The sequence below is a fragment of the Sminthopsis crassicaudata genome, chromosome 4, assembly GCF_048593235.1.
Source record: "Sminthopsis crassicaudata isolate SCR6 chromosome 4, ASM4859323v1, whole genome shotgun sequence".
NCBI lineage: Eukaryota > Metazoa > Chordata > Mammalia > Dasyuromorphia > Dasyuridae > Sminthopsis > Sminthopsis crassicaudata.
The window spans coordinates 21,545,309-21,572,213 of NC_133620.1; the positions used below are offsets into that span (position 1 = coordinate 21,545,309).

At 42.6% G+C, this 26,905-nt stretch overlaps 1 protein-coding gene across 2 annotated transcripts; it reads left to right on the top strand.

Moving 5' to 3' along the window:
• Window positions 1–243: 243 nt before the first annotated feature.
• On the top strand, window positions 244–26,905 carry FAM151A (family with sequence similarity 151 member A). Of its 2 annotated transcripts, XM_074264614.1 has the most exons (7): window positions 244–359; window positions 18,949–19,109; window positions 20,205–20,342; window positions 21,871–22,023; window positions 22,886–23,045; window positions 24,260–24,484; window positions 26,371–26,905. In XM_074264614.1, the coding sequence occupies exons 2-7, from the start codon at window positions 19,004–19,006 to the stop codon at window positions 26,537–26,539; spliced, it is 951 nt and encodes a 316-aa protein (XP_074120715.1). In that variant the 5' UTR covers window positions 244–359; window positions 18,949–19,003; the 3' UTR covers window positions 26,540–26,905. The 2 variants fall into 2 exon arrangements, with proteins under 2 accessions (XP_074120715.1, XP_074120714.1); XM_074264613.1 differs by lacking the exon at window positions 244–359 and having other exon boundaries at window positions 18,864–19,109.

Sequence of the window (26,905 nt, forward strand, 5' to 3'; positions counted from 1 at the left end):
TACCATTTCCTTGCATAATCAACACTGATCACTGAGTCTATCATTTCAGGATAACCCTTGTCTAATTTCTGATATTCTTCATTGCCAGAATAAATCTCTCCTTTTTTCCCCAAACAAAATGAGTAAGCTGTTTTGTTTGTGGTGCCATTGTAAGCATCTGTGTCAACAAATTCTTCTCTGAGTTCATGCGGATGTCACCCACTGAGGGCCTTTTGATCCCTACCTCAGATTCTAGTAGTTTCACAGGCTCAATTCGGAGGTCCCATTTTCAGTGACACTGGACAAACCAATTGTGTGAAGCTGTCAGCTTCTATTAGTATCTATTAGTGCCTGCTGAAGTGCTGCCTTATTCTTCCAAGGTATTTCTGTCAGCTTTTTCTTAACTAGCATGTTTGATAAGAATGTCTAACATTTTCTTCTTCCTTTGGATGCAAAAAGTATTCTTTTTTTTTTTTTTTATCATTGCTTTATTTGTGATGACAAACGAAAATTAAGGTGGTACTTATCTATTGAGAAATGGCTGAATAAATTATTAAATTATAATTAAATTCTGTACCACAAAAAATTAAGGGAACCATTTCAGAGAACCCTGAGGAGATTGTTTGAGTCGGTAAAAAGGGAAGGGAACAATGCGGAGGGCAATTTATGCTTTTACCACAATGCAGTAAAAAGCAACAGCTTTGAAAGACACAAGATCTTTGACCAACTCCGTGCCCAATCCTGATTTCAGAGGGCTGAGGATAAAGAATATCATCCACCTCCTGACTCAGAATTCGGGATGAAAGCTGCGTTTTGGAATTTGACCGATATGGTGCTTGATTCTGCTTGATGATACATGTTTGTAATCAAGTTTTGATTTTTCTTTAGGGTGACAGAAATGGGAGGGAGAGAAAGCAAATGGTGATAATTAAGAAAATAAGATTTAATGGAAAAAAGAAAACATTTCTGGAACTGCCTTAGGTTAACAAGCTCTATGTTTTGGGGATTCTGTTAGGTTAGTGCTGCAAATCATTGTGGAATGCTGGATTCTGATTCTGATTGATGATCTAATGCCTATAGGGGCTTTAGGGGTTGTAAAAAGCTTTACCCCAAACAATCCATCAAGAGAGGAACCACCTAGCATTACTAGTATCTTCTTATAGCAAAAGAAACTGGTCTTCAGGAAAGTGATATTTGCTCAGCATAACACAGGAGCCAGCCCCAGGTCTTCTGACAACCAGTGCAGGATGCTTCACTGCTTTCCAGTATAGCACAGCTGCCTCCCACGTGGAAATTTGGTCTCCTTACCCAGCAAGTTCTATGAAGATAGGCACCCCTAGTTTTTCTTATCCTTCTTGTAACATCACAAGGGATAAGTGTTAAATAGGTTGCCTTCTTCAATACCCATTTAGCCCTATTGGTTGTCTTTACTCTCTCCTTATTGAAGTGGAGAGCGACACATTCAGATTGTGTTTTAGGAATATCATTTTGACAACCACATGGAGGAAAAAATGGAATAGGGAGAGATTCTGAACCCCCGTCATCCAAACCCCATTCCCCATACCCACCACTTGATTCCCTACTTTTTATCCCCTTCCCACTCCAAAGTCCAAACCCATATTATAGACACAAACTTATCTCCATCTTCAATCTTTTCTTCTCCCAACCCTTCCATCTTTTAGCAGTCACCAAGACTCTCTGCTGATGATAGAGCCTCCCTGGCCACCTTTCCCAGGACTGGCTTCATCTTCAGTCATTCTTCTTGGCTCCCTGGTCAGTGTGGGGGACTTAGGATACTCCTTGCTCCCTATGGCCACTTCCAGGTTCTCCCCCTCGTTCTTCCCCTACCTCCATCACTTAGGAATCTCTATTGCTTTGAGGCACACGTAATTCATATCTACCCTCCAATCAAAATCTTCCTAGCTGTCATCTACAGACCTCCAGCTCTTAATGAGTTTGGCATTTGGCTCACATTTTTTTCTTCTACTCATATTAGGAGACCTCAATATATATCAACTTCCTCAAATTAAGCACTTGACTCCTCTACCTACTCATCTCCTGTGATCTCCTTTTTCAGTCCATCTCAGCCTTGCACAAGGATGGCCATTCTCTTGGTCTTACCATTACCCACAAATACACTACCTCCATGTGCCAGAAGCTTGAAATCCCATTATCTGACCATAATCTCTGGGGTTTTTACTTCTCCCTCTGGCTTCCCTTACCAAGCTCTATTCTTCATTCACACCATGACCTTCAATCCCTTGATCCCTCAGTTCTCTTCCAGGCCAACTCCCCTGCACTAGCCACTTTCTCCTTGCTTATCCATATTGATCCCTTGGTGAATCATTTCAATCCTACACCATCCTCTGGTCCCCTTATTGTGTCACTGATCTCATCCTTCCAAGCCTCAGCTTTGGTCCACTCCTAGCTTCTGTGGCCTTTGCTCCTACACAAGTGGCTAAACAAAGGTGGGTAAAATCCCACAATCATTCTGGCAGGGCCCATCACAAATTTACATTGTACAGCCTCAACCAGGCCCTCACTGTGGCTCGGCAAGTTTTCTATACTTCTCTTTATGTACTCGATAACCCTTACTCCACAGGGCTCTTCTACATCTCGAATCCCTCCTCAAGCCTCCCACACTCTCCCCTCTTAGCTCAGAATCTTGAATTGAAGCCATTCCCCTGAGCTCCTTCTTCTCCCCTTCTTATCTCATATCATTCATATGATTTCCACTACTGTCTCCTCTTTCATCTATGTTTCACATGAAGAGGCAGTCCTACTCCTTCCAAAGCCAACTGATTCCATTCCATCATGTCTCCTCCAATAAAGTATTCCCTTTATCTCCCTCAATTTCTCACTTATCTTCAATCTCTGCCTGTCTACAAGCTTGTCCATGGCTCCCCCATTCTGAAAAACCCTCAGTTGACTCTTCCATCCCTGCTAATTATCAGAATCCTATATTTTCTCTGCTTTTTGTCCCTTGAACCCCTAGAAAACATCATTTCCAACACGTCTGCTTTCTCTTCCCCCACTGGCTTCCTAACCCCTTATAGTCTGCCTTCTTGATGTGGGTTGTGGTCCCTTTAAGAAACTAATCCTTTCAGATGGATTTATTCTTTTCTCCAATGTTCTTTTCTCCACCCTCAGTCTCCTTGCCATCTCTATAGTCTCTGACCCTGTCAATCAGTTTCTTCTTCTTCTTAAGGTTTTGGGACACCCACCACTCCTGGTTCTTCTCCTACCTCCCTGACAACTCCTCTCCTCCTTCACTGGATTCTTCTCCAGATCACACCCTTTAAACATAAGGGTCCCACAGGGTTCTGTCCTAGGTTCCCTTTTTTTCTCCTTCTGTTCTACTCCACTTGGGATCTCATCAGTTTCTGTGATGCTGAGATAGTTATTAACACAGTAGTTAGAGCAATGGGCCTGGAATCAAGAATATTTGAATTCAAATCCTTCCTCACATACTTATTAGGCTGTGTGACACTTAACCTTTGTTTGCTTCAGCTTTCTCTTTGTAAACTGTTGAAGTTCAAAGGAGACCCCCCCAAAATCTGGGGTTTCTTTCAGTCTAGGGTTTTGAGTGTCTCAAACGAATTTGCAGGCTTGAACCCCTCACCAAGTCAAGGGCAAAGTTTATTTTGATGGTAATGGAAATTGAAGCAAGCAAGTTCCAAAATGATTTAGCAAAGAACCAGGAGCAAGAAGAAAAGTTTATAGGAAAAAGATCGGATGCTTCATGTCACTTCTATGCTAATTTTATGGCTTAATACTGGAGAAAAGAAGGGGACCCCAGAAGAGAAGAGGTTCTTCTCCAGGAAGTAGAAAAGGAACAACTCTGTACTAGACAGGAAAAGAAATTTAAAAGCAGTTTGTCTTTGTGTGAGTGTGAGTGTTTGGTCTTTTATATTTCTCTCAGTCCATGAGTTACAAAGTAAATTTGTACATTTTAGAATGTAAAAGCACTTAGTTGCTATCTTTGTATTAAGTCTCTGTTTACCTGTCAGGCATCTTGATGCAAACTAACCTGAAATTTTCTTAAGCTTTCAAGCTTCTTTCCCTAAAGATAACTGGAAATGGCCAGGGCTGATACATATGGACTTATGCTCCCCCCCAAAACCTCCACCCGATGCTCTAAAGCAGTCTCAGTTTCTCTTTAGATGGGTTCCTACATCCCCCAACCCCCCCAGAGTCCCAAAATTCTTCTCAGGGGATTCTAAATTCTGTAAAAAGGAAAAAGTAGATTTAGCTTTATATTAAAATCTTTCTTCCTTCCCAATTCAGCAGTCCACATGGGAAAGAAACCAAAATTTAGGGGGGAGATAGGAGCTCTTGCCATTTTGTACCCAGGGTCTGTGTCTGCATCTCAGATCTTAAATAGTTTACTGCTGATGAGGTTTAGAATTGGGGTACCTAAATAAAATTAGGGTTTAATTGAGGTCTAGTGGCTCAAATAGTCAAATAGAGCTCCCCTGCATCCTCTTTGGATTCAGCGCAGGGATAGAGTTAAATGAGGTCTAGTGGTGGTGCAAAAGTCCCCTGTAAAGGAATTTACAGACCCAAAAACCTAGATTGATAAAAGAGATTTTATTTTGGGGTTTGGAAGTAAACTTAAAATCTAGTTATTAAAAGGTATTAAGTAAAGAGAAGAGGGCACCAGAAACAGTGTCCCAGTGGGCAGAGATCCTTTGGCATATCAGGTGAAGGCTGCCATGTTTGGAACCTCTGCAAAGAGAGGACTCCAGCTTGACTCTTTTATAATGAGAGATTTAGCTAAATGGGCCCATGGGTGAAATTCCAAGTTGGCTCAGATCTGGGTGAGGGTTATGAGAGCCTGGATTTCCTATTGGAATTCAAAAGGATGCTTTTGACCAGGATTTGTGAATCAAAGGTCCAAGCTTCTTGAATTGATAATGCATCTACTGGGAGGGGTTAGGAATCAGAAAGGAATAAATCCATCTGAAAGGATTAGTTTCTTAAAGGGGGCACAACCCACATCACTGCCATTTCAAATTCTTCTGGCAATCTAAGAGTAGTTTTTTGAGGGGGAAGAAGAGTTTTCTCCCAAAAATGTGACCTAAATTACTATGTGTTTAAATTTAAAAGGTATATGATAGAATTACTTTCATTGAGGCATTTGGGAATATGATTTTAGAAATATGTGTGCATTAAGACAAGTATCGCTAGTAGAAATTTAAATCTGTATTTGATTTGATTTGAAGTTTAAAAAAATGGATATTAAAACAGTTCTCTGGAAACTTTTATCTAAAGAGGTCACATGCTAATATCTCCTAACTAGATAAATTATGTTTAAGGTACTATTTTCCCATTAACAAAGAAATATACGTAAAGAGTAGAGTTTATAAAATTTTACAGAAAGTTTTAAAAAGGATGGTTTTTAAAATAAGGGATAAGAAAGGTTGATTGTAAAAGCAATTAGAAGCTTATATTGACAATAAAAAGAGTCAGGTGTGTGGGGCTGTGCTGGTGACAATCTTGAGGTGAAAAACAGCACTTAACCTTTTTCTGGCTTGTATGAATTTGAAAATAAATAAGAGGTAATTTAATTTGATTGGAATATCCAGTTAGAATCGCACAAGCTAAAGTATTGATTTTAAAAATAATTTTTTCAGTTGGTGTATATATTAAAATTGAAAACTTGACTGTAAATTATGAGACTCCCATTCATTCTTGCAATAGATTCTGTTCTATCTTATATAATTACACATATATATATATATTTATACATATGTATATATAATCATAAAAAATGTCTTGTTTACTCCCTAAAATAAAAAGGAAACTTGTTTAAGGAAACGGGATGGGAAGCCACAACCCTCCCTGAGAATTTCCAAAGCTGCAACAGCTTGGGGACCAGTTGAGAACAACTGAACAACTAAAAGAAGGTGCAGAGTTTATTTATTTCATCAGCCTTGCTAACCCTGTTTTATAAATGTTTTGTAAATCTAAGTTAGGGAATTGGGGGAAATTTGCTAGAAAATTACAGCTAAGATTATTTGGCTAATACCTATGAAAATTCTGAGATTGTAAACTAAGTTATTTGGAGTTATTGTCGTCCTGCTAAACCTAAAATTGGTGATTAGTATGTGTAGAAAAAGAGGGGTGAGATTGAAAACCTTAGCAGTCCTCCTTCAAGTATGAGGTGTGCTGCACCCTTTTTGCCCCTTCACAGAGTGGGGGAGGTATTAAACAGCACAGCCCATGGGAACCAATAGTTGGAGTGGGCAATAGCAAGCTTAGCCCCTTCTCTAGAGTCTCTGTCAGCTCCCTTTAATTTGTAAACTTGCAATTTTTCTTTTTTTTTCTTCCAAAGATTTATTTTTGCAAATACCTGATATTGCATGACAGGTATAAACTTAAATGAGTTTCATAATAGATAAATGGATAGTCAGATAGGCTGATGAGTAGATAGTGAAATATATCTATACACACATATATGGAATATACATATATGTGCATATATACACACATACATGTATCCATATGTGTACTTACATATACACACATACATATATCTCATGTAGACACCTTCATTCTGGCCCGTCTACTTAGCTACTTTATTTTGTAAGTCAGAATGATGAGATTTAGCTAAATGAAATTAGGTTTAATTGAGGTCTAGTGGCAGGTTTGGGGTACAGGGAGTCAAATAGAGCTCCCCTACAAGGATACAGAGTTAAATGAGGTCTAGTAGCGATGCAGAGTCTTCTGTAAAGGAATTTAGAAGCCTGAAAACCTAGATTGATAAAAGAGGTTTATTATGGGGTTTGGAAGTAAACTTAAAGTAAAGAGAAGAGGGCACTAGAACCAGCGTTCCAGTGGACACTTTGGCATGCCAGGGGTAAGGCTGCCATGTTAGAAACCTCGGCAAAGAGAGAGCTCCAGCTTGGCTCTCTTATAATGAGAGAGTTAGCTAAAGGGGCCTATGGGTGATGTCCCAAGTTGGCTCAGATCTGGTGGGGGCTGGGACAGGCCCAGATCTCCTATTGGAATTCAAAAGGGTGCTTTTGACAGGAATTTTGAATCAAAGGTCCTAGCTTCTTGAATTGATTATGCATCAGCTAGGAGGGGTTGGGAATCAGAAAGGAATAAATCAATCTGAAAGGATTAGTTTCTTAAATGGAGCACAACGCTCATCTAGAATCTTCTACTAGGCCAAGCTCATGGATCACCACTAATAGGTTTTATTATTTTTTTTAACCAGTTAGCCAGATGGCTTTCCAGGTATTTATGGCAAAGGAGTTCTTCTATTGTCATATTTTAATTAAAGAGCAAAATAAAATGATATATAACATTATAGAGTGATAGCATTCTATCTATTAACCTTAAACTCACTCCAAAATACCTAATACTCAAGAGGAAATAATTTATCTTCAAAAGAAATCCAATTTTCTTTAAACTATCAGCGTAGGCAAATCATCAACCCTGAGAAATGAGCTTCTTTAGGATGTATAGTTCCCAAACAAGAAATATGTTTACTAAGACTCTATAAGCTTGTTTAATATGTAGAAATGTTTTTTAATGATTAGTCTTTGCACCAGGATGAGTTTAAACTCAAGAAGAAGAAAAGAAAAACATGTTAAAGATGTTAAAATCTCCAATTGGTGTGAGTCCAGGTAAACTTTGATTGCTTATTGTAACTTCATGAAAGTAGAAATAATGTATCTAGCCCTAAGCTATGATTAATATAATTTGCTATTAGTGATAAAATCTCTTGGGACCATAACTGATATTCTTTGAGCTTTGAATTTGGGTATGATTGCCTGATGGGTCATTAAGTCATTAACCCCTCAGTTGAGAGAAATGCCCTAAGTTACTTAGGAGTTACTTCTGGAGTGCCATCCTGAACTGTCACAGGTGGACATTTATCTGGGCAAGAGCTGAGAGGACAACCTTGGTCTTTGCTCAAAGTCGAATCCTTTTGACTCGGTTTCCCAGATCTTTTTCTTTGTTTCCCACCTGAGTATTCCTGAGTCTGGCTATGAAATGGAATTGTTAATGCATAATTGGTTGTGAACTATGAACAGAACTAAAGCTGCTTTATCCTGTCATGCATTTATTCTCAGGCTGAAACCTGAAGGACCTGTTTTTAGGCTATTTTAGTCTAGTCCCTGCTTTTTCCTCTTCTAACAAATTTCTGTACTCAGAGAAAGTGGTCAGTAGAAACCATGAGCACAATACAAGTATGAAAGATCTTGCTGTTTTCAATCTGAAAATACATGGTTATTATATTCTAAATAATTGGATAAATAAATATTTGGCCTGGTCACTTACCTGTTACTAGATATATAGCTGTATGAAATTAGATTTCTAAATTGCTACACAGTCTATATGACCTGTTATTTTATTGATTATTGAAACTAAAGCTGAAACATCTTTAGTGTGGTTTAGAGAAGAAGATTTTAGTGTACTCGAGTTTTCTTAGAGGGATGTAACTTGTGGAATATTGTTACATCAATGAGAAAGTCAATTTTATTTAAGTTTGTTCCTAATGCAGAAATAACATTTGTGTATACTGTGTATCCTGTGGCACAAACATGTTTTCTTTTGAATAATTTATATGAAAAGCTGCTAGCCAATCTTTATTGATCTCTCCCAGTCCATCTTACAAGAGACCTGGCCAAAAAAAAAAAAAAAAAAAAAAAAAAAAAAAAAATCTTCCCCTGCTTTGAGTGGTTTTTTTTAATTTGTTTTTTAAATACTGGTAGAGACATGGCCCTCTCCAACAATGAGATGAACCAAATCGGTTCCAATAGACCAGTAATGAACTGAACCATCTACACCCAGAGAAAGAACTCTGGGAGATGACTATGAACCACTCCATAGAATTCCCAATCCCTCTAATTTTGTCCTCCTGCATTTTGGATTTCCTTCACAGGCTAATTGTACACTATTTCAAAGTCCGATTCTTTTTGTTCAGCAAAACAACTGTTTGGTCATGTATACGTATATTGTATTTAATTTATACTCTAACATATTTAACATGTATTGGTCGACCTGCCATCTTGGGGGGGGAGGAGGGGAAAAATTGGAACAAATGGTTTGGCAATTGTCAATGTTGTAAAATTACCCATGCACATATCTGGCAAATAAAAACTATTAAAAAAATAAAATTAAATTTAAAAATAAATAAATAAATACTGGTAGAGAGGTATAAGTTTGGATTAATCTCTCTGGTTCAATATCCTGCTTTTGGATAGGTAAATGAGATCTATTAAGAAAGGCATTTCTGAATACCTCTGTTATTCTGATGGGATTCCCCCTTTCTGAAAATTGTTTTTGAGTTATAATGTAGTCTCTATTAAAAGAAATGATGCTTAACTAGCTATTTAAAGAATCTCCAAGGAAGGTATAAGCACACCTCTCAAGAACCAGGCTTCTGCTCTTAGTGCTCTCTCACCCTCTCTCTCTAGTTCTCTTAGGTTTGTTTTTCTCTAGATCCTGAGCAATTCATCTTCAAATGACCAGCACTGTATTGACCAGCTTCAGGGTCTGATTCAACCCACTGGATCTTCAAAGAGCTCAAGTCCCTCCAAATGGGACCCTCTAAAATGACCCAGCTCAATGCCCATTTTCAGGAGGAAGTAGTTTCAGAAGATGAGATCATTGTCCCATACTCTAAAAGACTTTGGGCCCCATTTGTTTGGGAAGGATCTGAAATTGGTTAGTAAATGAACTTCAAACTATCCAGTGTCTCAGTGGGTTCCCTGTAAGGAGTCCATTGATCTATGAATGGGGGAAGTTACATAGGATTAATGCTACTCTCCTGCTACAATAGTATTTGGGACTCAGGATGGGGATCATTGAGTTGAGATTTGAGTTAATATTCCCAAAAAAGGTACCCCACAAACAATTCAGTTTGAGCTTGTCAAATTATAGAATTGTAGAGGTTTGACTAGTTGTAGTTGTGTTAATAGAGAAAGAGGATTTTATGGACTGACTGTCCCGTTTGGAATGTTTGGTTTGCTATATGGGCTGGACATTTAGAAAATGCAGGTCAAAGAGTAAGTTGGGAAAAGATGTAATAGGATCTCTTAGGAAGATTTGGAATCACATCAAGGACTTAAGGCAAATGCTAAGTACCAATGCCTGGGTAGAATTGATCAAGTACCCTGTAAAAGTTTGAACAAAAAGCAATTTCTATGTTTGGGCTATGGGTTGCCCCATGCCCAGCTGGCTCCATTCCCTTTGGATATGGGGAAAGCAGGAGAGCGAATTCCTCCTGTTCCCAAAATAACATTTCTGGGGAGAATCGCAATGCTTTGTTCTATCTTTCCCTTCAGTGAAGAAATAAACCAGGTTATACTAGTCTCTTAGCTCTGGAGATCAATCAGTGACAGGAAAAAAGATTCCCAAATCTAGGGATTGTAGTGGCAGGTACCGGGAGTCTGGAGTGTAACTGAGAGTAGCTCTGGCAATTTCTCAGGGATGCGCATATACCATATGCAAACCTTGATGGTATTGTGGAGGTGGTATTCTCCAATCTGCTTTGCCTGGGAACAGAGTGGCTACTTGTGCACTGATCCAATCAGGTATTCCTTTTACCCAGGGCATTTGATGAAGAAAGCAAGATTGAATCAGGAAGAATTAAGTCAAGGATAGGCACCCATGTATTCAAGGCTAGAAATCTACATAGTAATGGATTTGGGTCATTTCCACTCTGGTGGGTAAATATTATTGGATAAGTTACACCAGAGAGGCAGTGAAGGGAATAGCAGAGTAACTAGATGTCACTAGCAGAAAGGCATGAGAAAAAAGAATGACTCTAGAAAGGTTACTGGCAAAAAGGAAGAAGCATATATTAGGTGGAGGTAGTTTTGATGTGGGTTGTGGTCCCTTTAAGAAACTAATCCTTTTAGATGGGTTTGTTCCTTTCTGATTCCCAGCCCCTCCTAGCAGATGCATTATCAATTCAAGAAGCTAGGACCTTTAATTCACAAATCCTGTCAAAAGCATCCCTTTGAATTCCAATAGAAGATCTGGGCTCTCCCAGCCCCCATGGGATCTGAGCCAACTTGGGACTCTAGCCATGGGCCCCTTTAACTAAATTTCTCATTGTAAAAAAGCCAAACTGGAGTCCTCTCTTTGCAGAGGTTCCAAACATTTCAGTCTTATGCCTGGGTGCCAAGGATCTCTGCCCACTGGAACACTGGTTCCGGTGCCCTCTACCTTCAACTTTACTAACTAGACTTTAACTTTACTTCCAGACCCCACAATAAACCTCTTTTATCAATCTAAGTTTTCGGGTCTGTAAATTCCTTTACAGGGGACTCTTGCACCACCACTAGACCTCATTTAACTCTTTATCCTTGCTCTGAATCCAAAGGAGTTGCAGGGGACCTCCATTTGACTCCCTGTACCCCAAACCTGCCACTAGACCTCAATTAAACCCTAATTTCATTTAGGTACCCCAATTCTAGACCTCATCAATTTCACTAGTACAGCCTTGTTAGAAGAATTAGCAGAGAAATCAAGGGTTAATTATCTATCCTGTGTAAGGAGACCTGTGCAGGGATCAATGGAGTTTTATGAAGCAGGCTGTAAAAAGTATTAGCCAAATCTGAGAGGTTAGAAAAAGATGTGGAAATCAAATTATTAAGAAAGAAAAGGGGAAAGTGTGAGAAATGGGTGGGGATTTGGTGTCCACAGTTGTGAAAACTAAATTGGAGAAATGAAACTTAAATTGGAAAATTGATACCCACCATGACATCAAGGAATAATCAAGAGTGGAGATTGGTTATCTTCCCCCCAAAAGAATGTAAGTTCCTTGGGCACAGGACATGACTTGTAATAAGGGGTGGTGATCTGAGATTTGAAAAGAATCTTTTGTTCTCTGTCCTCATCCCTCCTCTGTTACTTTCCCCCTTCTAGAATGGAAACTCCTTGGGGACAGGGACTGGCTATAAAACACAGAGATTCTTTTGAGTACCTTCTGTGACATCCAACTAATGGGGAATCAGGGGAGGGACTTGGTCTTCAGGATGGGAAATAAAATGCTGCCTTTGGAGTTTCAAAGACGGGTCTACTCACCTAGGCCCTGATTCTTGCAAGAATGTGAAATGAATCTTTCCTGCATTCAGCAGGGGGTCAGTGGAGTTTTTGGTAAAATATTTTGTTTCTTACGAAGGGATTTAATAGAGACCAGGAACGGGAAATATGAAAGAGTTGGGAGACCCTATGAGAGACAAGTTCCTCAGTGGAACAATTGCCTAGTAGAAAGGGTGTACCACATGAGGTTGGGGCATGTCCTTAGCTGGCAAACTAAATCCTGAAAGGGACTTAGCACCTTAGTTAGCTGGAAGGAGGAGAAGTGGGTTTGGAAAGTGTAGTGGAGTTAGGAGAAATACCAAATGGCACAGGGAAAGTGGGGGGGGTTAAGGAGAAAGATACCATGAGGCAGAGTGTCCTAGTGGACTAACACAAAGGAAGGCAGCAGCCATGGTATTGAAGGAGATGAGAGCTTTCAAAATCATGTAAGGCTTTATCTACTTTAGAGTTTGAGAAGGCCTGAATGACTTTGAAGATTGAGACATGAGCATACTTAAATCCCTTTCCTGCTATCCTCCCATGACATCATTTTCTCCCAATTTCAGTCAAATATGTGCAACTATGTGCTTATTGGTCAAGTTCAATTTCTTGGGTAGTTTCCAAGTTTAGAATGTAAGACCCTCAGCCAATGAGGATGAGGGTCAGTGGTGGGAGGAGGTATTCGAGTAAGGGATTAAAAGGTGGGACACCCTTCTCAGGAGAAAGTATAATAAACTTTGCTTCTAGAGATCTCAAGCTTTTTTATTGAATGGTGACCCTTCACCATTTCTGAGCCACAGTTTGGGAGCTAGTCCTGATCACATTACTTGGTGAGTAGACAAACTTTTGGGTAGTAGGAGGGTGCTGCCCTGCCCTGATTTAGGCAGCCTGCCAGCATCCAGGGGCTTCTCCTTGCTTCCCAACGTAGTGGACCCAGAGTGGAGAAAGCAAAAGAGAAACTCCACAGTGAAACTCCCCACCGGTTTGGTGTGGGGACAAATCAGTCAAGCAATTTGCTGTGCAGCAACCCCGAGGCAAGCCTCCTGTGAGCCCCTTGACTCTGCAGGGGTGCTCTGGACAGGATATAGGCCAGGCCTTCTAGGGTGACTGGGGTCAATTGGTGACAATTGCTGTGTTTGGGCATTTTGGAATTTAGATTCCATTCAGATTCAGTGGGTGTGGCCCAGTCCCAGCCAGCAGGAGAGAAATGAGAAAAATGATCAGAAAATACTGGTAGATAGTGATAAGGTAATAGGGAACCTCAAAATGATGAGGTAACTTGAACCAAATCATGAGGTAAATACTTAATAATGAGGTATATACCTCAATAGGATTAAGTGAGGTCTAGTGGCAGGATTTGGGGTACAGAGAGTCACATGGAGCTCCCCTGCAATCCCCTTAGAATTCAGCGCAAGGATACAAAGGTCTAGTGGCGGTGAGAGTCCCCTGTAAATGAATTTACAGGCCGAAAACCTCGATGGGTAAAAGATGTTTATTGCCAGGTTTGGAAGCAAGGTTGAGGTCTGGTTAGTAAAAGGCATTAGAGAGAGGAAGATATACCCCGAAAGCGGCGGGGACAGAGAATCTCTGATGCAAGCATCTTTCAAATCTCTGACCAAAGATGATTCTACCTTTGCTGCTTTTTATCTGCTTGAAGAAGTAATGGGCGGAGCTCAGGTTAATTCCTTGAAGGCCAGATTTTTGGCTGGCTTTATCCAAGCCAGCTCAGATGCAAGGGGGGGGGGGGGGGGGGGGCGCTGGGCTGGGTACAAGCCCAGACTAGTTTGACCAGATCTTGTAACCCTAAAAGGTTAGCTGTGAGAAGTTGGGGTCCGGAAGCATAGTGGAATGGAAGAAGGGACCTTGTCAGGTGATCTAATTCCCCCTCCCCCCATTAAGTATGGTGGCTTTTTGGCCAACTAATCTGTCTAGAGTCTTTTACACTGTATGTTGATGGAGTTTCTGGAATCTTAGACCCCTGACCTATTTAAAAAGATCTATACTGTCTTCAAATGTGTTTTTCATGTTTTACATGATCATGAGGGGCTATATGGAAAGAGAACTTCTGACACCCAAACAATTGCCCATTAAATAGCCAGAGAAAATGAAATGAAGGGGAATTCAATCCAGGTGAAGAGAAGCAGGCCTATAGATCAACTGCCCATGTTGCTGATCCGTGTGCCCCTGACCATGGCAACTTTAATTCCCTGACTCCTGCATTCCCTCATAGCTCCCAGGCAAGTAAATTCTGAAAAGTGCCTGCACATGTGCCCCTTGCAGGGACTTCAAACTGCTTTGTTTTTAACACCTAAAAAAATTTGGGTAAAAACCTTCCCCTGTAAGGCTCTAGCTTTGTGGGAGAGATCATACTCACTAAGGGGCACATGTTCTATCTATTGCCCCTACTCCTTTGAGGAAACAAGGATTTAGGAAAAAACATTGCTTTGTATCTATCCTAGGAAAGCGGTTTGCATGAGAGGCATTTTTGACAGCCTCATTCTCCACCCCACCCCCCTTCTTCTGGGTGGGGCTCCTGGTTACAGTCCTTAATAACCTTTTTATTAACTACTATACTATCTCTACTATTACTCTATAAACTTTATTCTTTCTCTTTTACTCATATTTAGTCCTTGCATTTTAATATACTTGTGAGAGTTACTTCTTCCAGACTCTGAGCCATGAAATTCCAACTACTTGGACCTACTGTTGCTGCTGCTGCAAATGTCCCCTGTCTGCAACTCCCTCCTCCCCTTTTCAGTCCAGACCCTACTGGGTCTACACCCCTGTTTATGCTGAAGCAGCTTTTTGGTTTGGTCTTATAGCTCTTAGCGGTGTTATTACTCTGTGCCTGAATACCTTGTTTGATCCAATTGATAACTAGGGTAGTCCAAAACTCATTATCCAGGATGATTGAGCTGGAAGGGAAAGCTGAAGGGTCCATTAGATTGATGGTGTTAAAAGGACAAGGAAGGGAGTCAGGGCCCAAGGCCAACAGGAACCAGAAGGGGATGAGGAATTCGATAGGGAATGTGAAGTTATGCTGCAAAAATTTGAAGAGATCTCAGTGTACAAAGAAGAGGGACTGAAGGAGATGAGGAAAGATCTTTCAAAACAGTTGTGAAAATTGAGTAAGTAATCAGAGCTTAAGTAAATGAGGATGGGGGGGGTCAGTGGTGGTTGGGGGTATTTGCATTAGGAATTAAAGTGTTAACCTTGCCCCCAGGAGGTGCTTCTGCCTTTGATCAAGGGTGGGACACCCTTCTCCCAAATGCTTTGCTTCAAGATCTCTCCAGCTTTTTTATTAAATGATGACCCCTTGCCATTTCATTGCCATTGCCACACAGTGTTAAGGTTTAAAAGGACCCCAAAAGATTGGGGTTGCAGACAGGTGTTGTGGGGTGTCTCAAAAGAATTTTCAGCCTTGAACCCATCTCAAAGTCAAGGGATAAAGTTTTGTGTAATTGTGACACCAGTTGAAGTAGGCTAAATTCCAAAAGGATTTATCAAAGAACTAGGAAAAAAGGACTACAGGACAAAGTTAGAGTTTTTTGTTACTTATTTGCTAATATTGATGTGGGTTCTCTCTTTTAAGAAACTAATTTCCCTTTCAGGGAATGATGTGGGTTGTGGTCCTTTTAAGAAACTAATTTTAAATTGATTTATTCCTTTCTGATTCCCAGCCCCTCCTAGCTGATGCATTATCAATTCAAGAAGCTAGGACCTTTGATTCACAAATCCTGTCAAAAGCATCCTTTTGAATTCCAATAGATTTGGGCTCACAACCCCCATCCAGATCTGAGCCAACTTGGGACACCACCCACAGGCCCCTTTAGCTAAATCTCTCATTATGAAAGAGCCAAACTGGAGCTCTCTTTGCCTAGGTTCCTAACATGGCAGCTTTACACCTGGCATGCCAAAGATCTCTGTCCACTGGTACACTGGTTCTGGTGTCCTCTTCTCTTTACTTAACAGTTTTTACTAACTAGACTTTAACCTTAATTCCAAACCCCAAAATAAACCTCTTTTATCAATCTAGGCTTTTGGGTCTGTAAATTCCTTCATAGGGGACTCTGCTGCCACTAGACCTCATTATCCTTGTGCTGAATCCAAAGGGGTTGCAGGAGAGCTCTATTTGACTCCCTGTACCCCGAACCTTCCACTAGACGTCAATTAACCCTAATTTCATTTAGGTACCCCCAATTCTAAATCTCATCAATATTATGGCTTACCCATAGGTTTGAGGGGTGGTCTATTCACTATTGTCTAAGGAATTTGGTTATCACTGACTAGCAGATATCTCTGACAGTCAGCAATAATTGTAGGACTATCTAAGGCCAGAAGACTTTAAAATTATTGGCAGATGATTGTTAGAATAATAGCACTCTAAGATCAGAGGACCTCAGGATCACTTGTATCTTCCCTAAAATCTAGGGGAAGAAATACATAATTATATCCCTAAGGCCAGGAGTCTTTAGGATCATTGACAAATTGTTCTAATATTCTAATCGCACTCTAAGGTCAGGGGACCTCAGGATTACTGCTATTTTTCCCCTAGAAGCAGTACCATATCAATGGGAGGGCCCATGAGTAGATTTTATAGGGAAGATTTAACCTCAAGGACATACCTGGAATTTCTAACAGGGATTGGGAAGCTGGGAATTAGGGAAGATACCACATGGCATGGGGGAAGGGGAAGGGGAAGGGAAAGGACAACAAAGGAAGCCATGGGGTGGCCCATAAGGTGAGACTACTTGAGACTTCTGCAGAGGGTGGATGTCAGGGGTTTGACATTGTAATATAGCAATGATTTTGTGGTCCCCTAATTTTAGGGGGGCTTCTAACAAGTCAGTAATCCTAAATTTTTTGGCTTTGATTGTGGAGTCTGCTTCAGGAAAACTCACAAGCCCAATCTATCTGATTCTGATTACACCACTCCTCAATTCATTGCTGACTGATAATAGAAAGATAAATAGAAAGCTGGACAAATATGTCTACTTCTGTTTGCTGAATTCTCTTGGAATTTGAGTCTGCTTGTAATTGGCTTTACAATTACAATGAAACATTGTCCCTTGACTAGGAAATGGGTTCAACACTGTAAATTCTTTTGAGTCACCTCATGACACTGATCTGTGATCCCAGACTTTGGGGATTCTGCTTCCCAATCTCAACAACATAACTTGGATTTCAGACTGAACAACCTCCCCAGAGGATGGGACTGTGGTAATTTATCTCTTCCAGAACTTTCTGCCTGCTTGCCTGACGGATCAATTCTTTCGTTTTCTTCCAAAACGCCATTCAGGACCTCATCAATCTCTGTACTCCTCAATTCTATCTGTCCTGCACTGACCTCTCTGCCGACCTCTAGTCTGACATCTTTAATGTCTTTCCATATATTTAGAATTGGACATCTAGTAGATATCTTCAAAGCTGACCTTATTATCTTTTACCCTAAACCTCTTTTTATAAAATAGTATTTTCCCCAATTCTATGCAAAGACAATTTTTAGTATTCATTTTTTGCAAGATTTAAAGTCCCAGATTTTTCTGCCTCTTTCCTCTTCCTAAAATGGTAAGCAATTTTATATATGTTATATATGTACAGTTATATAAAACTTATTTCCATATTAGTTAGAGTTGTGAAAGAAGAAACAGGCCAAAGGGGGGAAAACATGAGAAAAATAAAGTGAAAGTAGCATGCTGCAGATGCAGTTCCTCAGCTATTTCTCTGAATGTGGATAGCATCATGAGACCTTTGTAACCATCCTGGGTGAGAAGCCTTCCCAGCTTTTCTTAATCTGAGAGCTTTTCCTCTAATAATGATCTTTTGAGTATGTATGGAGCTTGTTTGTACAGCTTTGCTTGTGGTTTCTTTCCCTCATTAGACTGTAAGCTCTCTGAGGACAAGGGACTGTCTTTGATCTTTTTTTGCTCAGTACTGTGCCTAACACATCTTAGTAGATTGTCAACTGCCTATAAATATAGATGTCTCCCTATTAGACTGGAGTACACATTGAATGGAGAAAGTTAGGATGAATTTCTGTGTCAAGGGGAGACTTGGGTCTTTGAAAGTGTTGTGGTTTAGAGACCAAAATGATGGATGCCAAAGATACCAGATGATGGGTTTCAGTCACGTGAGGAATTCACAATGGCCGTTCTCTTTGGCAAAAAGTAGATGTATTTAGGGGAGGGGGTTATAGACAAAATGAAGGGACACAATAGACACTGGGAATGATAAATATGAAAGACTGGGAGAACATAGGGGTTTTAATAATGATTATTATTTAATGATTGCCAAGAGAAAGGAAACATCCCATGAAGTGGGGTGTGCCCTTGGCTGGCAGGCTAAAGGGACATAGCTCCCCAAAGAGTGAGCTAGCTATGAAAAGTGGGATTGGGAATCTGGGAATTAGGGAAGATACCACATTAACCTCCAGGACATGACTGGGATTTCTGACAGGGCTCAGCAAGGGGAGGCTGCTAGAGCCCCCTACAGAGGATGGTCTCAGGGATCTGACATAACTTGGATTTCAGACATGGGTAGGACCCCAGAGCTAAACTGATCTCTCTCTGAGCCTGCTGCCTGCCTGCCTCAGGGATCTTCCATTTCTCTGTGCCCAACGTACCATTGAGGACCTCCTCAAAAGGATTGGCTAACTTCCCAGGCCAGCGCGCATCCTGAGCCTAGTTTATTGCTCCTGCAGGTCCTGCACCAGATAGAGGCAGGCACACTGTGGGTCAAAGGACAGTCTTGGGGAGGGAAGGGCAAGGGGTGGGGAGTCTGGATTTTCTGCTTGACCTGAAAGTTAAGCTGGGAAGAAGGAGGGCCCTTCCCAGACAGTCATCCAGCCTGATACAGGGAGAGCTCTCTTACTCAAGGCTGAAGCAGCCCAAGTCACTGGATTCCTGTCCATTCACTCCCCAGCCAGAAGGGACGCTATCTTCGAGAAGAGCAGAGCCCACAGGTGGAGGGGAGTACCATGGCTCCAAAGAAAGTCTGGGCAATCGTAGGAGCCGTGGGGGCAGTTTCGGTGGTCGCCATTGTCCTTGCTGTCACCCTCAGCCAAGGCCGGAGCTCCCAGTCAGGTAGGAGGTGCAGATGGGCGCTTCCCCCAAAAGTATTCTGATTGGCTCAAATCCTTTTCTTGCTCTTCACCCCCCTTAGAGAACAACTGTTTGGCTCAGGTCCTTCCTTCCTTTCCATGATGTTCCCAGGCTTTAAGGGTGAGGGCCCAAGAGTTGCCTCAGGGTGCCAAATAAATAAAAAACAAGAACTGGATGTTCTGGGTTGGGGAGCCACGGGGAGCTCAGCCCACGGCCCTCCCTTCCAGCCCATGCCATTGCAGCCACCTCCCCCGCAGTGCCCTCAGCCATGTCCCATGCCAGCCAAGGGCATCTTTAATGTGTTTGGCCCAAATGGTATTTGTGGAGCTTATGTCAAGTCCCTCTATGGGTCTCTGGATTCTCTCCCAGCCAAAGTTCTGACCAGCTCATCGACCTTTTTATGTATGCCCCCCATTCTTCCTCAACAAGGCTCCCCCTTTACTTTCCCCATGATCCTTACCCCTTCCCCGACCCCTGCAACCTCCCAAGTTAAAATCAGTCCAGCTCCATTAGATGCCCGCCTTCCTTGTCCAGGCTCTGATCATCTTGGCTGTTCTCCCCCATTCTCAAGGCCCTCACCAGCCTAGATCTATGCTAAGAGCCTTCCTCCTTACAGGATCTGTGCCTCTTCCTTCCCTTTCCCAAGCTTTTTCTCCCATGAGTCTCAGAATCTCAGAGTTGGGATGCCTGACCCCAATCCATAGATCACCTGGAAAAGCTCCCTGTGCTGGGTCCTTGACAAGGGGTCATCCAGCCTTTGCTTGCAGGCCTCCAGTGAGGGGGAGTCCTCCCCCACTTGAAGATCTGCAGTGATGGGGAATTCACTCCTTACACTTCTCTTTTCCCCTTCCCAAGTTCTTCTGGCAAGAGTTTGATTCACTTCATTTTTCTTTCCTCCCAGTAAAATAACCACAGATCCCACTCCCTGAGATTGTTCAATCCCAGCCCAAAGTAAGAGCAACTTAATGGCAAAGCTAAGACTTGAACTCAGGGTTCTCAACGTTAGCTCCCTTCCTTGGGGTTACAAATGGGTTCCACGCCATCCCCCTGACTAAGAAGTAATTCATCCATTCCCAGGTTGTGAGAGCTGTCGCCCTGATGGTGACATGATGGACTACCTCCTCCATAGTGGGCACATCAGCCAAAGGGACGGCCTGCTGGTCACCTGGCACCATGCCGCCAACAGCCAGAGCGAGATGGAGAAAGCCCTGAACAGTGAGACCTGCAGCCTTTAGAGGGCAGAGGGCGAGGGGTGGGAAGGGGCAGAATTAAGGGGCTTGGGCCTTTATCCCCCTTTTCCTTGGAAAAGCCCCAAGGGATGTTACCTTAGGGACCTCTGGGTTCCTCTCCTGGTCAAGACCCAGTTTCTGACAGATTCATCTCTCTCCCTACCAACTCTCAGGAAAGGCTCTGAGCTCATTTAGAATCCTATGTACTAGAGTGCCAGGGCTGGGAGGGGGCTTAGAACAGAGGGTGTCAAGGCTGGGAGGGAGCTTAGAACAGGGAAAGTCAGCTGGAGGAGCCTTAGAACAGAATATCAGAATGGAGGAAACAATACAAAATGTCAGAAATATAGTGGTATATTGGGTCAGAGCTAGAAGGGACATTAAAACAGGGAATGTTAGGGGTGGGTCTTAGAACCGGGAAGGTTTGACTTGAAGAGCCTTTGGAATATGGTTTAGAACAGAATACCTGAGCAGGCAAGCTCATCTTCCCAGAGAGAATCTGCCCAGATAACTGGAGAGATCGCCCCACCCTGGGTGATAAGGAGAGGAGGTAGCCTCTCCCTGAGGTCCTGATCCTGAACTCTGGCTTCACTGAAAGGCCCTTATCTTGTGATGATAAGGGGGTGCAGAGGAAGGTCAGCCACACTCAGATTTCCTCATGTTTCTTGAGATACTTGTACCCAGGCTGAACAGGCAAACCAGGCCCCCGAGAAGGTGCAGGGTGCTCCAGGAGACACCCCGAGCCTGAGAGTCAGGGGCCTGGATTCTCCTCTCCTTGGTCCTCAGTTTCCTCCAAGGTAAAAAGCTAGGATTTGGACTCTGGGTCTTGAGTGATAATAATAACATGGGACATCTTATCTTTGTCTCCAAGGAAGGTAATAGAGATAAGAAGGGGAAGGGAGAAGGAGCAGGGAAAAAGAGACTAGAGATAGAGAGACAGAGATGGAGACAGAAATTCAGAGAAAGACAGAGAAAGGAGGAAGGGAGAGAGAAACAGACAAGAGGGAGAAAGACAGAAATTCAGAGAAAGACAAAGAGAAAGAGACAGATCTGGGAAGATTTTCCCAGAAGGACTAAACCCAGAGATGGAAGGGCCCCTAGGGGCCAGCTGGTCTAACCAGTCAGGAGACCAAGTATCCCCTTTGTGTTACCTGACAGCGTTGTCCACCCCCTGCCCTTCAGAGAGGAGCCCCTGCCTCCTATGACTCATCCATGTCCAGATGGCTCCAGCCATTGAGAGCGTTTTCCTGACATCTACCCAAATTTGCCTGTCTTCCCTTTCACCTTTGCTCCTTGCCCTACCCTCTGAGCCAAGCTGAAGAAGAAAAGGAGCAAATGGACCTGTGGGAACGACAGAACTTAAAGCCGACGATGGGCAGCCACACATTCTGCCCAGGCACAGGGTGGCCATCTGTCCTTCGTTTCATCAGCAGGGGTATTCAGGGGTGGGGGCATGAATGGGGACGGGGAGCTGGGCTTCTCCACATTACCCTTTCTCTGTTCTCCGTGGGCCCCAGGTGATGTCATGGTCTTGGAAGCAGATGTCAACGTGGAAGGGCTGAACACAGCCAATGAGACAGGTGTCCCCATCATGGCCCACCCTCCCGCCATCTACAGCGACATCACCTTGGAACAGTGGGTGGAAGCCACTTTGACCAGATCCAAGAAAGGTAACTTTGATTTTTGACAGTGTCTGGTGTACAATAGGCGCTCAATAACTGTTGGCTGATTGGGTGACTGATTGATTTGCCCCTCCCTCCCCAACCTTTGAGTGCTCAGATATCAACCTTATGTGGTTCACTGGCTGAGAGGCTAGAATCCCAGGTGCTTCATAAAGAATTGGAAGGGGCCTCCAAAAACATGGAGACCAATCTTCCCATTCTGCAGATGAGGAAAATTGGTGACATTATGGAACACAGAGAGAAAATGGAAACTGCAGCTTTTCTGCAATTTTATTCCTGGTTCCCTCCTTAACTCTCTGTATTAGCCTCTATTTCTTTATCTTTAAAATGGGTTTAACACCTCAAGGGGATAACACTGCAAATGAGCGATCTGGTCAAAGTTATTTGTAAGTTCCAGTCCAAGAAGTTCTTAGAGAGCCTACGGACAATATGTTTTACTTCTTCTTGGGTCTCCTCTGTCAGGGCTAGGAGGGTTCTTGGCTCAGGGAATGTTACAGCTGGAAGGGGTCTCAGAAAAGGGAATGTCAGGAAGGGGGCCCAGGAACAAAGAACCAAGTTTGTCAGATCCATATTAACACAGCGCTTTAAGGTATATCTAACATCATCTATATATTATCTCATTGTATCCTCATCCTAGTGACACAAGAAGACTGAGTCTCAGAGTAACTTGCCCATGTTCTTCCATGATGTCAGAGAAAGGATTTGAACTCTGGTCCTCCTGGCTTCCCAGTCCAGTTTTCTCTACTTCTTGGCTCCCAGTCTGGAGCATTTAAAGTTTTTTGAGTCTCCCATCCCCTCCGTTCTTACCCACCTCCCAGCCCTCTCAGACCCTCCCTGCATCCTTTGCCAGGCATCAAGCTGGATTTCAAGAGCATCAAAGCAGTTGGCCCTTCTCTGGATATCTTGAGGAAGCACACAGAGAATGGCAGAGTCCAGAGGCCCGTGTGGATCAATGCCGATATCCTGGAAGGCCCCAACAGGCCCATTGCAATTCCTGTCAATGCCTCCCGGTGAGTAATCATTGGTTCCTCTCCTCTCCAAATGCTCCGGAGTCTGGATGGGATCTCTCTTCCCTTATCCTCCCCTCCCCAACTGGATCCATCAGCTGCCTGGCCCAATACCTGCAGAAGGCTCAGGAGTCTGAATGGGAGCAGACAATTCAGGTGAAGGTTCCATCCTCCTTGGTGAGTAATCTTCCCCAGCTACCTTTTATGTTGTGTCTTCTCTCTTTAAAATGTAAGTACTCTGGAGATAGGGACTATTTTTATTTAGTTTACTTTAGTTAATTGTTTTTGTTTTTTTCCTGAGGCAATTGGGGTTAAGTGACTTGCCCAGGGTCACACAGCCAGGAAGTGTTAAGTGTCTGAGGCTGGATTTGAACTCAGGTCCTCCTGACTTCAGAGCTGGTGCTCTATCCACTGCACCACCTAGCTGCTCCATTTTTGGGTTTTTTTTTTTTTTTTTAAGTTTTTTTTCCCCATCTTCATCCATTTGTGCATCCATCTCTCTATCAGGCACAGGGTTGGAAGGAGACTCTGACTCAAATATTTACTAAGTACCTACTGTGTGCAAGGTACAACGGATAAAAAATCAGAGCTTATATTCTTTGTGAGAAGGGATGGGGAATGAGAAGCAGGACACGGCCATAACTAAGGAAATACTAGGTAATGTGAGGAGAAAGAAAGCTGGGAAAAAACTGGGTCAATGCAGTTGCTTGTCTCTTGATGTCAGATACAAGAAAGATCGAGCAATTGTATAATCACAGAGTTTAGAGCTTTAAAGCTGGCAGAGACCTCCATTTTAAAGTAGGAACTGAGGCTCAGTGTGGGTAAGCAACCAGTCAAAGGTCACATGTCACACAGATTGACAATATTTGAACCAGACCTCCTGAGTCCAAATGTTTTTCCAAACCCATAAACTCCCATGATTCACATTCAATTCAATAAGCATTTTTATATTTTTTTATAACATTTTTATATGTGCTGGGCATTATATTAGGTAAGACCCAAAGATAAAAATCAAACATTTCTTGCCTTCAGGAAGTTTACATTCTACCAGAGATTAGTAAATAAGTAAGATTAGAAAGAACAACAACAAAAAGTACTGGTTTAGAAGACCAGGGTTCAAATTCTACATCTGATGGTTAACTACTTATATGACCTTGCAAAAGTCAGAAAGTTCAAGTCTTGTCCAAGTTCCAAGTGTTATCTGTTTCTCATTCTAGGTTCCTGTCCTTGGTCCAAGAAAAGTACCCCAATGTCACCTTGTCTGTGGGCTGGACCACTCTCTACATCCCCATCATTCAAGACAAAACCTATACCCGGGACATGATTGAGCGTATGCATGGGCTGCTGCAGGACCTGCCCCAGAAAGTGACCTTCCCGGTGCGGGCCGTCATGGCAAGAGCTGCCTGGCCTCATTTCAGCTGGCTCCTGAGTCAGTCCGAGAGGTGAGGGATGCTCTATCCAGCACCAAGATCAACCTGTTAGTTAATAAGCAACATTGAGTGCCTACTGTATACCAAGCACTGGGCCAAACACTGGAGCAGAACTCCTGGTAGCTAGCACTGTCAGTTCTGTGGCCAGGTGAGGTAGCTAAGCAACCACAGCCCAGCTCATTGCACTATTGCCACTGACCAATAGGCAGTGTGTCAATAGGCATTCAAGGAATCAGAAGAGATGGCTGTCAGGTGTATGAGTGCTTCCTGGCATAAAGTGAGAGGCTGATCCCAAGTAAGCCTGAGAGAATGTGGACACATCCTCCAGAACTCCCCAGAAAACTGCCTTCACAGGAAGAGCTTCTCTGATTCATAGAAAGGCAGCCAGGATGGTTCTGTGGTCTGTTCTCTTGGGTATCTGGAAAGCATCTCTAACAAGGTACCCGGCTGACAGCCCCACAGCTGGAATTTTGTGCCAGGATGGGGTAATAGACTGGTATGAACTTGGGTTCAAGTCTTAACTCAGAATAATATTGATGATGGTGATAAGGATGAGGATGATGATGATGATGGTGGTAAGGATTATTTATGATAATGATGAGGATGATGGTGAGGAAGATGGCGGTAGTGGTGTTAATGATAAGGATGATGATGATGATGTCATAATAATACAGTGGAGGTAAAACATTGGAGCCAAGTTGTGAAAGACTTTAAGCAGTCAGTCAACTAGCATTCATCAAGTGCCTATACACCAGGCACTGTACTAAGAGATGGCAAAAAAGGCTCTCAAAGAGCTCACAGTTAAAAAGCAAAATGGAGGAGATTACATTTGATACTGGCGGCAATAGGAAGCCATTGAGGTTTCTTAAACAAAGGAATAATATAGTTAGTTCTGATCAGCTGCTGTAGCTAGTGCCTTAAGCAGTATTCCTCCTCTGCACCCCAGGCCACTCAGTCACCTTGACTTTTGTCCTGCCACTGTGATGGCTTGAGAATAAGTCTGGTGACTTGTTGCAACTTCGCCCCACAGGATTCAACCCATGAGGTTGAACATACTAGGAAATCTTCCGGTACTGCAGCAGCATTTGTGAAAAGGTGCCCTGGGTTTGCCCTTAAGAGAGTTGACTAATCTCAACTCTGCCAACTTTGTAACTCTAAGTAAGTCCCTCCCCTCTTTGGGCCACAACCGTCTCCTCTAGCCAATGTGGCACTCCTCACCTCACAGGGCCATTGTGAAGAAATAATTAGCAAACTATACAATGCCTTAGAAGTGTGAACCCTTTTGGTTTCTGGCCAGATTTCTCCCATCTTCTCATTCAAGTGCCCTGCATTGCCTCCCTGTCCCTGCTCTGCTCCCAGTCTGGAGATTTGAGCATCCGTAGTTCTTAATGTTTGGTGCCTTCTGTCTTCTGTTCCCACTAAGTAAACCCTCTCTTGTAGCCAAGAATAAAAGGAAAGAATAAGGAAAAGAATAAAAGGGAAAAGGGGAAGAAAGCACTTCAGGAAAACACACTGAATGAGTCTGATATATGCTGTTCTCTATTCTCCATAGTTCCCCATGAAAGAAGGGAAAGAGATGAATTTTCTCATCTCTACTTGTTACTTTATAAGCAATCACTAGATAGGTGGAATGGATGAGCCCAGCTGGGGAAACACAGAACAGCACCCTGAGATATACAGTGGAAGGATACCTGGATTTACTTTCATGGCCCCTGTCTTTCTCTAAGCTTAGGTTTCCACATCTGTATTATTCCCAAGTGTACTTCTTCCCCGAGGGTACTGAGAACAGAAATGTGAGCTGTCCACTTCAGCACTCCATAGGCCATGAGAAGCTTCATTTGATGTGGGCTTCTGGATGAAAGGATTCCCTGGTTGATATAAATCTCTCTCAACTCCAGGTACAGCCTGACCCTATGGCAAGGTGCCTCAGACCCCTTGACTGTGGATGACCTTCTTTACATACGGAAACACAGTGCCCCACACCAAATCTACTATGACCTTTTTGAGCCCATACTGTCTCAGTTCAAGCAGCTTGCCCAAAAGCGGTCTGGTTCATCCAGGGGCTGATCTATTATGAGCAATGATCTGAAGCCTGGAGAATAATGGGTCCTGGGATCATTCCTCAACCTTTCACAAAGCAGGAGAGCTTCTCCACCGTCTCAAGAAAATCAGATCACTGAACTTCAGAGCTAGAAGAGACACCTCAGTGGGCATCGTCTGATCCATCCCAAAATAAGAATCATAGACATCTATTCATTCCATCTTTTTTCTATACATTTTGTTTCTATTTAGTGATGAACTTCTTATCTCCTCCAATAAAGTGTAAGCTTCTAAAGGGTAGGAACTATTATTTTTTGCTTTTCTTTATATCCACAATATTTAACGCAATGTCTGGCACACAGTAAGAATTTAATAAAAATTTTATGAATGACT